At 41.7% G+C, this 14,157-nt stretch overlaps 1 protein-coding gene across 1 annotated transcript in view; it reads right to left on the bottom strand.

Annotated features, from left to right (window-relative positions):
• LOC140165712 (aldehyde dehydrogenase family 16 member A1-like) overlaps positions 1-14,157 on the bottom strand; it is a 42,432-nt gene that overhangs the window by 13,339 nt on the left and 14,936 nt on the right. The window contains exon 10 of the mRNA XM_072189022.1: positions 13,714-13,881. Coding sequence (XP_072045123.1) covers positions 13,714-13,881 — 168 coding nt within the window. The remainder of the gene's footprint in view (positions 1-13,713; positions 13,882-14,157) is intronic.

The raw sequence follows: 14,157 nt of genomic DNA, 5'->3' as shown, positions 1-14,157 counted from the left end.
CTGATTTACTCACCCTGGTGGTGCCTATTTAACAGCTAACATCATCTTAACCCAAGTCCCTAAATCATGTAATAAATGTGGACCAATTAGGAGACTATAAAGTGGCAATACATCATATCATAGCCTCATGCCTGCTACAAGCCTGATTTACTCACCCTGGTGGTGCCTATTTAACAGCTAACATCATCTTAACCCAAGTCCCTAAATCATGTAATAACTGTGGACCAATTAGGAGACTAAAGTGGCAATACATCATATCATAGCCTCATGCCTGCTACACGCCTGATTTACTCACCCTGGTGGTGCCTATTTAACAGCTAACATCATCTTAACCCAAGTCCCTAAATCATGTAATAACTGTGGACCAATTAGGAGACTATAAAGTGGCAATACATCATATCATAGCCTCATGCCTGCTACAAGCCTGATTTACTCACCCCGGTGGTGCCTATTTAACAGCTAACATCATCTAAACCCAAGTCCCTAAATCATGTAATAACTGTGGACCAATTAGGAGACTAAAGAGGCAATACATCATATCATAGCCTCATGCCTGCTACAAGCCTGATTTACTCACCCTGGTGGTGCCTATTTAACAGCTAACATCATCTTAACCCAAGTCCCTAAATCATGTAATAACTGTGGACCAATTAGGAGACTAAAGAGGCAATACATCATAGCATAGCCTCATGCCTGCTACAAGCCTGATTTACTCACCCTGGTGCTGCCTATTTAACAGCTAACATCATCTTAACCCAAGTCCCTAAATCATGTAATAAATGTGGACCAATTAGGAGACTAAAGAGGCAATACATCATATCATAGCCTCATGCCTGCTACACGCCTGATTTACTCACCCCGGTGCTGCCTATTTAACAGCTAACATCATCTTAACCCAAGTCCCTAAATCATGTAATAACTGTGGACCAATTAGGAGACTAAAGAGGCAATACATCATAGCATAGCCTCATGCCTGCTACAAGCCTGATTTACTCACCCTGGTGAGTGCCTATTTAACAGCTAACATCATCTAAACCCAAGTCCCTAAATCATGTAATAAATGTGGACCAATTAGGAGACTATAAAGTGGCAATACATCATATCATAGCCTCATGCCTGCTACAAGCTTGATTTACTCACCCCGGTGCTGCCTATTTAACAGCTAACATCATCTTAACCCAAGTCCATAAATCATGTAATAACTGTGGACCAATTAGGAGACTAAAGAGGCAATACATCATATCATAGCCTCATGCCTGCTACAAGCCTGATTTACTCACCCCGGTGGTGCCTATTTAACAGCTAACATCATCTTAACCCAAGTCCATAAATCATGTAATAACTGTGGACCAATTAGGAGACTATAAAGTGGCAATACATCATAGCATAGCCTCATGCCTGCTACAAGCCTGATTTACTCACCCCGGTGGTGCCTATTTAACAGCTAACATCATCTTAACCCAAGTCCATAAATCATGTAATAACTGTGGACCAATTAGGAGAACTAAAGTGGCAATACATCATATCATAGCCTCATGCCTGCTACAAGCCTGATTTACTCACCCTGGTGCTGCCTATTTAACAGCTAACATCATCTTAACCCAAGTCCCTAAATCATGTAATAACTGTGGACCAATTAGGAGACTATAAAGTGGCAATACATCATATCATAGCCTCATGCCTGCTACAAGCCTGATTTACTCACCCCGGTGGTGCCTATTTAACAGCTAACATCATCTTAACCAAAGTCCATAAATCATGTAATAACTGTGGACCAATTAGGAGACTAAAGTGGCAATACATCATATCATAGCCTCATGCCTGCTACACGCCTGATTTACTCACCCTGGTGGTGCCTATTTAACAGCTAACATCATCTTAACCCAAGTCCCTAAATCATGTAATAACTGTGGACCAATTAGGAGACTATAAAGTGGCAATACATCATATCATAGCCTCATGCCTGCTACAAGCCTGATTTACTCACCCTGGTGAGTGCCTATTTAACAGCTAACATCATCTTAACCCAAGTCCCTAAATCATGTAATAAATGTGGACCAATTAGGAGACTATAAAGTGGCAATACATCATATCATAGCCTCATGCCTTATACACGCCTGATTTACTCACCCTGGTGCTGCCTATTTAACAGCTAACATCATCTTAACCCAAGTCCCTAAATCATGTAATAAATGTGGACCAATTAGGAGACTAAAGTGGCAATACATCATATCATAGCCTCATGCCTGCTACAAGCCTGATTTACTCACCCCGGTGGTGCCTATTTAACAGCTAACATCATCTTAACCCAAGTCCATAAATCATGTAATAACTGTGGACCAATTAGGAGACTATAAAGTGGCAATACATCATAGCATAGCCTCATGCCTGCTACAAGCCTGATTTACTCACCCTGGTGATGCCTACTTAACAGCTAACATCATCTTAACCCAAGTCCATAAATCATGTAATAACTGTGGACCAATTAGGAGACTATAAAGTGGCAATACATCATATCATAGCCTCATGCCTGCTACAAGCCTGATTTACTCACCCTGGTGGCGCCTACTTAACAGCTAACATCATCTTAACCCAAGTCCCTAAATCATGTAATAACTGTGGACCAATTAGGAGACTAAAGAGGCAATACATCATAGCATAGCCTCATGCCTGCTACAAGCCTGATTTACTCACCCCGGTGGTGCCTATTTAACAGCTAACATCATCTTAACCCAAGTCCCTAAATCATGTAATAACTGTGGACCAATTAGGAGACTAAAGAGGCAATACATCATAGCATAGCCTCATGCCTGCTACAAGCCTGATTTACTCACCCTGGTGGTGCCTATTTAACAGCTAACATCATCTTAACCCAAGTCCCTAAATCATGTAATAACTGTGGACCAATTAGGAGACTATAAAGTGGCAATACATCATAGCATAGCCTCATGCCTGCTACAAGCCTGATTTACTCACCCCGGTGGTGCCTATTTAACAGCTAACAACATCATCTTAACCCAAGTCCCTAAATCATGTAATAACTGTGGACCAATTAGGAGACTAAAGAGGCAATACATCATAGCATAGCCTCATGCCTGCTACAAGCCTGATTTACTCACCCTGGTGGTGCCTATTTAACAGCTAACATCATCTTAACCCAAGTCCCTAAATCATGTAATAACTGTGGACCAATTAGGAGACTAAAGTGGCAATACATCATATCATAGCCTCATGCCTGCTACAAGCTTGATTTAAACACCCTGGTGGTGCCTACTTAACAGCTAACCTCATCTTAACCCAAGTCCCTAAATCATGTAATAACTGTGGACCAATTAGGAGACTATAAAGTGGCAATACATCATAGCATAGCCTCATGCCTGCTACAAGCCTGATTTACTCACCCTGGTGGTGCCTATTTAACAGCTAACATCATCTTAACCCAAGTCCATAAATCATGTAATAACTGTGGACCAATTAGGAGACTAAAGTGGCAATACATCATATCATAGCCTCATGCCTGCTACAACCCTGATTTACTCACCCTGGTGGTGCCTATTTAACAGCTAACATCATCTTAACCCAAGTCCCTAAATCATGTAATAACTGTGGACCAATTAGGAGACTAAAGAGGCAATACATCATATCATAGCCTCATGCCTGCTACAAGCCTGATTTACTCACCCTGGTGCTGCCTATTTAACAGCTAACATCATCTTAACCCAAGTCCCTAAATCATGTAATAACTGTGGACCAATTAGGAGACTAAAGAGGCAATACATCATATCATAGCCTCATGCCTGCTACAAGCCTGATTTACTCACCCTGGTGGTGCCTATTTAACAGCTAACATCATCTTAACCCAAGTCCCTAAATCATGTAATAACTGTGGACCAATTAGGAGACTAAAGTGGCAATACATCATATCATAGCCTCATGCCTGCTACAAGCCTGATTTACTCACCCTGGTGCTGCCTATTTAACAGCTAACATCATCTTAACCCAAGTCCCTAAATCATGTAATAACTGTGGACCAATTAGGAGAACAAAGTGGCAATACATCATATCATAGCCTCATGCCTGCTACAAGCCTGATTTACTCACCCCGGTGGTGCCTATTTAACAGCTAACGTCATCTTAACCCAAGTCCATAAATCATGTAATAACTGTGGACCAATTAGGAGAACAAAGTGGCAATACATCATATCATAGCCTCATGCCTGCTACAAGCCTGATTTACTCTCACCCGGTGGTGCCTATTTAACAGCTAACCTCATCTTAACCCAAGTCCCTAAATCATGTAATAACTGTGGACCAATTAGGAGAACAAAGTGGCAATACATCATATCATAGCCTCATGCCTGCTACAAGCCTGATTTACTCACCCCGGTGGTGCCTATTTAACAGCTAACCTCATCTTAACCCAAGTCCCTAAATCATGTAATAACTGTGGACCAATTAGGAGAACAAAGTGGCAATACATCATATCATAGCCTCATGCCTGCTACAAGCCTGATTTACTCACCCCGGTGGTGCCTATTTAACAGCTAACCTCATCTTAACCCAAGTCCCTAAATCATGTAATAACTGTGGACCAATTAGGAGAACAAAGTGGCAATACATCATATCATAGCCTCATGCCTGCTACACGCTTGATTTACTCACCCTGGTGGTGCCTATTTAACAGCTAACATCATCTTAACCCAAGTCCCTAAATCATGTAATAACTGTGGACCAATTAGGAGAACAAAGTGGCAATACATCATATCATAGCCTCATGCCTGCTACAAGCCTGATTTACTCACCCCGGTGGTGCCTATTTAACAGCTAACCTAACATCATCTTAACCCAAGTCTCTAAATCATGTAATAACTGTGGACCAATTAGGAGAACAAAGTGGCAATACATCATATCATAGCCTCATGCCTGCTACAAGCCTGATTTACTCACCATGGTGGTGCCTATTTAACAGCTAACCTCATCTTAACCCAAGTCCCTAAATCATGTAATAACTGTGGACCAATTAGGAAACTAAAGTGGCAATACATCATATCATAGCCTCATGCCTGCTACAAGCCTGATTTACTCACCCTGGTGGTGCCTATTTAACAGCTAACCTAACATCATCTTAACCCAAGTCTCTAAATCATGTAATAACTGTGGACCAATTAGGAGAACAAAGTGGCAATACATCATATCATAGCCTCATGCCTGCTACAAGCCTGATTTACTCACCCCGGTGGTGCCTATTTAACAGCTAACCTAACATCATCTTAACCCAAGTCCCTAAATCATGTAATAACTGTGGACCAATTAGGAGAACAAAGTGGCAATACATCATATCATAGCCTCATGCCTGCTACAAGCCTGATTTACTCACCCCGGTGGTGCCTATTTAACAGCTAACCTAACATCATCTTAACCCAAGTCTCTAAATCATGTAATAACTGTGGACCAATTAGGAGAACAAAGTGGCAATACATCATATCATAGCCTCATGCCTGCTACAAGCCTGATTTACTCACCCCGGTGGTGCCTATTTAACAGCTAACATCATCTTAACCCAAGTCCCTAAATCATGTAATAACTGTGGACCAATTAGGAAACTAAAGTGGCAATACATCATATCATAGCCTCATGCCTGCTACAAGCCTGATTTACTCACCCCGGTGGTGCCTATTTAACAGCTAACATCATCTTAACCCAAGTCCCTAAATCATGTAATAACTGTGGACCAATTAGGAGAACAAAGTGGCAATACATCATATCATAGCCTCATGCCTGCTACAAGCCTGATTTACTCACCCCGGTGGTGCCTATTTAACAGCTAACATCATCTTAACCCAAGTCCCTAAATCATGTAATAACTGTGGACCAATTAGGAGACTAAAGTGGCAATACATCATATCATATAGCCTCATGCCTGCTACAAGCCTGATTTACTCACCCTGGTGGTGCCTATTTAACAGCTAACCTCATCTTAACCCAAGTCCCTAAATCATGTAATAACTGTGGACCAATTAGGAGACTAAAGTGGCAATACATCATATCATATAGCCTCATGCCTGCTACAAGCCTGATTTACTCACCCTGGTGGTGCCTATTTAACAGCTAACCTCATCTTAACCCAAGTCCCTAAATCATGTAATAACTGTGGACCAATTAGGAAACTAAAGTGGCAATACATCATATCATAGCCTCATGCCTGCTACACGCTTGATTTACTCACCCTGGTGCTGCCTATTTAACAGCTAACATCATCTTAACCCAAGTCCGTAAATCATGTAATAACTGTGGACCAATTAGGAGACTAAAGTGGCAATACATCATATCATAGCCTCATGCCTGCTACAAGCCTGATTTACTCACCCCGGTGGTGCCTATTTAACAGCTAACCTCATCTTAACCCAAGTCCCTAAATCATGTAATAACTGTGGACCAATTAGGAGACTAAAGTGGCAATACATCATATCATAGCCTCATGCCTGCTACAAGCCTGATTTACTCACCCTGGTGGTGCCTATTTAACAGCTAACCTAACATCATCTTAACCCAAGTCTCTAAATCATGTAATAACTGTGGACCAATTAGGAGAACAAAGTGGCAATACATCATATCATAGCCTCATGCCTGCTACAAGCCTGATTTACTCACCCCGGTGGTGCCTATTTAACAGCTAACCTCATCTTAACCCACGTCCCTAAATCATGTAATAACTGTGGACCAATTAGGAGAACAAAGTGGCAATACATCATATCATAGCCTCATGCCTGCTACAAGCCTGATTTACTCACCCCGGTGGTACCTATTTAACAGCTAACCTAACATCATCTTAACCCAAGTCCCTAAATCATGTAATAACTGTGGACCAATTAGGAGACTAAAGTGGCAATACATCATATCATAGCCTCATGCCTGCTACACGCCTGATTTACTCACCCCGGTGGTGCCTATTTAACAGCTAACATCATCTTAACCCAAGTCCCTAAATCATGTAATAACTGTGGACCAATTAGGAGACTAAAGTGGCAATACATCATATCATAGCCTCATGCCTGCTACAAGCCTGATTTACTCACCCTGGTGGTGCCTATTTAACAGCTAACATCATCTTAACCCAAGTCCCTAAATCATGTAATAACTGTGGACCAATTAGGAGAACAAAGTGGCAATACATCATATCATAGCCTCATGCCTGCTACACGCCTGATTTACTCACCCCGGTGGTATCTATTTAACAGCTAACCTAACATCATCTTAACCCAAGTCCCTAAATCATGTAATAACTGTGGACCAATTAGGAGACTAAAGTGGCAATACATCATATCATAGCCTCATGCCTGCTACAAGCCTGATTTACTCACCCCGGTGGTGCCTATTTAACAGCTAACATCATCTTAACCCAAGTCCCTAAATCATGTAATAACTGTGGACCTATTAGGAGAACAAAGTGGCAATACATCATATCATAGCCTCATGCCTGCTACAAGCCTGATTTACTCACCCTGGTGGTGCCTATTTAACAGCTAACCTCATCTTAACCCAAGTCCCTAAATCATGCAATAACTGTGGACCAATTAGGAGACTAAAGTGGCAATACATCATACCATAGCCTCATGCCTGCTACAAGCCTGATTTACTCACCCTGGTGCTGCCTATTTAACAGCTAACATCATCTTAACCCAAGTCCCTAAATCATGTAATAACTGTGGACCAATTAGGAGACTAAAGTGGCAATACATCATATCATAGCCTCATGCCTGCTACAAGCCTGATTTACTCACCCCGGTGGTGCCTATTTAACAGCTAACCTAACATCATCTTAACCCAAGTCCCTAAATCATGTAATAACTGTGGACCAATTAGGAGAACAAAGTGGCAATACATCATATCATAGCCTCATGCCTGCTACAAGCCTGATTTACTCACCCTGGTGGTGCCTATTTAACAGCTAACCTCATCTTAACCCAAGTCCCTAAATCATGTAATAACTGTGGACCAATTAGGAAACCTAAAGTGGCAATACATCATATCATAGCCTCATGCCTGCTACAAGCCTGATTTACTCACCCCGGTGGTGCCTATTTAACAGCTAACATCATCTTAACCCAAGTCCCTAAATCATGTAATAACTGTGGACCAATTAGGAAACTAAAGTGGCAATACATCATATCATAGCCTCATGCCTGCTACAAGCCTGATTTACTCACCCTGGTGGTGCCTATTTAACAGCTAACCTCATCTTAACCCAAGTCCCTAAATCATGTAATAACTGTGGACCAATTAGGAGAACAAAGTGGCAATACATCATATCATAGCCTCATGCCTGCTACAAGCCTGATTTACTCACCCTGGTGGTGCCTATTTAACAGCTAACATCATCTTAACCCAAGTCCCTAAATCATGTAATAACTGTGGACCAATTAGGAAACTAAAGTGGCAATACGTCATATCATAGCCTCATGCCTGCTACAAGCCTGATTTACTCACCCTGGTGGTGCCTATTTAACAGCTAACATCATCTTAACCCAAGTCCCTAAATCATGTAATAACTGTGGACCAATTAGGAGACTAAAGTGGCAATACATCATATCATAGCCTCATGCCTGCTACAAGCCTGATTTACTCACCCCGGTGGTGCCTATTTAACAGCTAACATCATCTTAACCCAAGTCCCTAAATCATGTAATAACTGTGGACCAATTAGGAGACTAAAGTGGCAATACATCATATCATAGCCTCATGCCTGCTACAAGCCTGATTTACTCACCCCGGTGGTGCCTATTTAACAGCTAACCTAACATCATCTTAACCCAAGTCTCTAAATCATGTAATAACTGTGGACCAATTAGGAGAACAAAGTGGCAATACATCATATCATAGCCTCATGCCTGCTACAAGCCTGATTTACTCACCCCGGTGGTGCCTATTTAACAGCTAACCTAACATCATCTTAACCCAAGTCCCTAAATCATGTAATAACTGTGGACCAATTAGGAGAACAAAGTGGCAATACATCATATCATAGCCTCATGCCTGCTACAAGCCTGATTTACTCACCCCGGTGGTGCCTATTTAACAGCTAACCTAACATCATCTTAACCCAAGTCTCTAAATCATGTAATAACTGTGGACCAATTAGGAGAACAAAGTGGCAATACATCATATCATAGCCTCATGCCTGCTACAAGCCTGATTTACTCACCCCGGTGGTGCCTATTTAACAGCTAACATCATCTTAACCCAAGTCCCTAAATCATGTAATAACTGTGGACCAATTAGGAAACTAAAGTGGCAATACATCATATCATAGCCTCATGCCTGCTACAAGCCTGATTTACTCACCCCGGTGGTGCCTATTTAACAGCTAACATCATCTTAACCCAAGTCCCTAAATCATGTAATAACTGTGGACCAATTAGGAGAACAAAGTGGCAATACATCATATCATAGCCTCATGCCTGCTACAAGCCTGATTTACTCACCCCGGTGGTGCCTATTTAACAGCTAACCCATCATCTTAACCCAAGTCCCTAAATCATGTAATAACTGTGGACCAATTAGGAGACTAAAGTGGCAATACATCATATCATATAGCCTCATGCCTGCTACAAGCCTGATTTACTCACCCTGGTGGTGCCTATTTAACAGCTAACCTCATCTTAACCCAAGTCCCTAAATCATGTAATAACTGTGGACCAATTAGGAGACTAAAGTGGCAATACATCATATCATATAGCCTCATGCCTGCTACAAGCCTGATTTACTCACCCTGGTGGTGCCTATTTAACAGCTAACCTCATCTTAACCCAAGTCCCTAAATCATGTAATAACTGTGGACCAATTAGGAAACTAAAGTGGCAATACATCATATCATAGCCTCATGCCTGCTACACGCTTGATTTACTCACCCTGGTGCTGCCTATTTAACAGCTAACATCATCTTAACCCAAGTCCGTAAATCATGTAATAACTGTGGACCAATTAGGAGACTAAAGTGGCAATACATCATATCATAGCCTCATGCCTGCTACAAGCCTGATTTACTCACCCCGGTGGTGCCTATTTAACAGCTAACCTCATCTTAACCCAAGTCCCTAAATCATGTAATAACTGTGGACCAATTAGGAGACTAAAGTGGCAATACATCATATCATAGCCTCATGCCTGCTACAAGCCTGATTTACTCACCCTGGTGGTGCCTATTTAACAGCTAACCTAACATCATCTTAACCCAAGTCTCTAAATCATGTAATAACTGTGGACCAATTAGGAGAACAAAGTGGCAATACATCATATCATAGCCTCATGCCTGCTACAAGCCTGATTTACTCACCCCGGTGGTGCCTATTTAACAGCTAACCTCATCTTAACCCACGTCCCTAAATCATGTAATAACTGTGGACCAATTAGGAGAACAAAGTGGCAATACATCATATCATAGCCTCATGCCTGCTACAAGCCTGATTTACTCACAACGGTGGTACCTATTTAACAGCTAACCTAACATCATCTTAACCCAAGTCCCTAAATCATGTAATAACTGTGGACCAATTAGGAGACTAAAGTGGCAATACATCATATCATAGCCTCATGCCTGCTACACGCCTGATTTACTCACCCCGGTGGTGCCTATTTAACAGCTAACATCATCTTAACCCAAGTCCCTAAATCATGTAATAACTGTGGACCAATTAGGAGACTAAAGTGGCAATACATCATATCATAGCCTCATGCCTGCTACAAGCCTGATTTACTCACCCTGGTGGTGCCTATTTAACAGCTAACATCATCTTAACCCAAGTCCCTAAATCATGTAATAACTGTGGACCAATTAGGAGAACAAAGTGGCAATACATCATATCATAGCCTCATGCCTGCTACACGCCTGATTTACTCACCCCGGTGGTATCTATTTAACAGCTAACCTAACATCATCTTAACCCAAGTCCCTAAATCATGTAATAACTGTGGACCAATTAGGAGACTAAAGTGGCAATACATCATATCATAGCCTCATGCCTGCTACAAGCCTGATTTACTCACCCCGGTGGTGCCTATTTAACAGCTAACATCATCTTAACCCAAGTCCCTAAATCATGTAATAACTGTGGACCTATTAGGAGAACAAAGTGGCAATACATCATATCATAGCCTCATGCCTGCTACAAGCCTGATTTACTCACCCCGGTGGTGCCTATTTAACAGCTAACCTCATCTTAACCCAAGTCCCTAAATCATGCAATAACTGTGGACCAATTAGGAGACTAAAGTGGCAATACATCATACCATAGCCTCATGCCTGCTACAAGCCTGATTTACTCACCCTGGTGCTGCCTATTTAACAGCTAACATCATCTTAACCCAAGTCCCTAAATCATGTAATAACTGTGGACCAATTAGGAGACTAAAGTGGCAATACATCATATCATAGCCTCATGCCTGCTACAAGCCTGATTTACTCACCCCGGTGGTGCCTATTTAACAGCTAACCTAACATCATCTTAACCCAAGTCCCTAAATCATGTAATAACTGTGGACCAATTAGGAGAACAAAGTGGCAATACATCATATCATAGCCTCATGCCTGCTACAAGCCTGATTTACTCACCCTGGTGGTGCCTATTTAACAGCTAACCTCATCTTAACCCAAGTCCCTAAATCATGTAATAACTGTGGACCAATTAGGAAACTAAAGTGGCAATACATCATATCATAGCCTCATGCCTGCTACAAGCCTGATTTACTCACCCCGGTGGTGCCTATTTAACAGCTAACATCATCTTAACCCAAGTCCCTAAATCATGTAATAACTGTGGACCAATTAGGAAACTAAAGTGGCAATACATCATATCATAGCCTCATGCCTGCTACAAGCCTGATTTACTCACCCTGGTGGTGCCTATTTAACAGCTAACCTCATCTTAACCCAAGTCCCTAAATCATGTAATAACTGTGGACCAATTAGGAGAACAAAGTGGCAATACATCATATCATAGCCTCATGCCTGCTACAAGCCTGATTTACTCACCCTGGTGGTGCCTATTTAACAGCTAACATCATCTTAACCCAAGTCCCTAAATCATGTAATAACTGTGGACCAATTAGGAAACTAAAGTGGCAATACGTCATATCATAGCCTCATGCCTGCTACAAGCCTGATTTACTCACCCTGGTGGTGCCTATTTAACAGCTAACATCATCTTAACCCAAGTCCCTAAATCATGTAATAACTGTGGACCAATTAGGAGACTAAAGTGGCAATACATCATATCATAGCCTCATGCCTGCTACAAGCCTGATTTACTCACCCCGGTGGTGCCTATTTAACAGCTAACATCATCTTAACCCAAGTCCCTAAATCATGTAATAACTGTGGACCAATTAGGAGACTAAAGTGGCAATACATCATATCATAGCCTCATGCCTGCTACAAGCCTGATTTACTCACCCCGGTGGTGCCTATTTAACAGCTAACCTAACATCATCTTAACCCAAGTCTCTAAATCATGTAATAACTGTGGACCAATTAGGAGAACAAAGTGGCAATACATCATATCATAGCCTCATGCCTGCTACAAGCCTGATTTACTCACCCCGGAGGTGCCTATTTAACAGCTAACATCATCTTAACCCAAGTCCCTAAATCATGTAATAACTGTGGACCAATTAGGAGACTAAAGTGGCAATACATCATATCATAGCCTCATGCCTGCTACAAGCCTGATTTACTCACCCCGGTGGTGCCTATTTAACAGCTAACATCATCTTAACCCAATTCCCTAAATCATGTAATAACTGTGGACCAATTAGGAGACTAAAGTGGCAATACATCATATCATAGCCTCATGCCTGCTACAAGCCTGATTTACTCACCCCGGTGGTGCCTATTTAACAGCTAACATCATCTTAACCCAAGTCCCTAAATCATGTAATAACTGTGGACCAATTAGGAAACTAAAGTGGCAATACATCATATCATAGCCTCATGCCTGCTACAAGCCTGATTTACTCACCCCGGTGGTGCCTATTTAACAGCTAACATCATCTTAACCCAAGTCCGTAAATCATGTAATAACTGTGGACCAATTAGGAGAACAAAGTGGCAATACATCATATCATAGCCTCATGCCTGCTACAAGCCTGATTTACTCACCCTGGTGGTGCCTATTTAACAGCTAACCTCATCTTAACCCACGTCCCTAAATCATGTAATAACTGTGGACCAATTAGGAGACTAAAGTGGCAATACATCATATCATAGCCTCATGCCTGCTACAAGCCTGATTTACTCACCCCGGTGGTGCCTATTTAACAGCTAACATCATCTTAACCCAATTCCCTAAATCATGTAATAACTGTGGACCAATTAGGAGACTAAAGTGGCAATACATCATATCATAGCCTCATGCCTGCTACAAGCCTGATTTACTCACCCCGGTGGTGCCTATTTAACAGCTAACATCATCTTAACCCAAGTCCCTAAATCATGTAATAACTGTGGACCAATTAGGAGACTAAAGAGGCAATACATCATATCATAGCCTCATGCCTGCTACAAGCCTGATTTACTCACCCTGGTGCTGCCTATTTAACAGCTAACATCATCTTAACCCAAGTCCCTAAATCATGTAATAACTGTGGACCAATTAGGAGACTAAAGTGGCAATACATCATATCATAGCCTCATGCCTGCTACAAGCCTGATTTACTCACCCTGGTGCTGCCTTATGTGCCGCTTCTACTGCATTCCTCACATCTTTTCTGTTGGCATCGGATACTACAGCCATCACTTCACCAGAAGGAGACAAAACCTGTCTAGAATACATCCCATCTGGCCTCTTCTGTGCTCCACCATAGTACAACTTGTATGTACGGTCAATACTGTTGAGGACAAAATAGAGAGTTTGATTTCAAGAGTCTTGGATGGTTACTAAGTATATGTACATTAATAGTCATGATTAAGGCCTTATAACAATCATTTAAAGGGCATTATCAGTTCAGTGTAAGAGTGTGACTTGGACTTTTAAATAACAAACCTTATTTCAGACTTTTCAAACCTGGCCATATATCCCTATTTTTTACTGAACCTGGGTTTTCATCTTCCCAGGGCCTAGGCCATCACATCTACAAGATAGATCTGGTCCAGCTATCAGTAAT

This window comes from Amphiura filiformis, chromosome 12, assembly GCF_039555335.1.
Source record: "Amphiura filiformis chromosome 12, Afil_fr2py, whole genome shotgun sequence".
NCBI lineage: Eukaryota > Metazoa > Echinodermata > Ophiuroidea > Amphilepidida > Amphiuridae > Amphiura > Amphiura filiformis.
The sequence above is the reverse complement of the archived record's forward strand: the minus strand, read 5'-3'. Positions and strand labels throughout refer to the sequence as shown.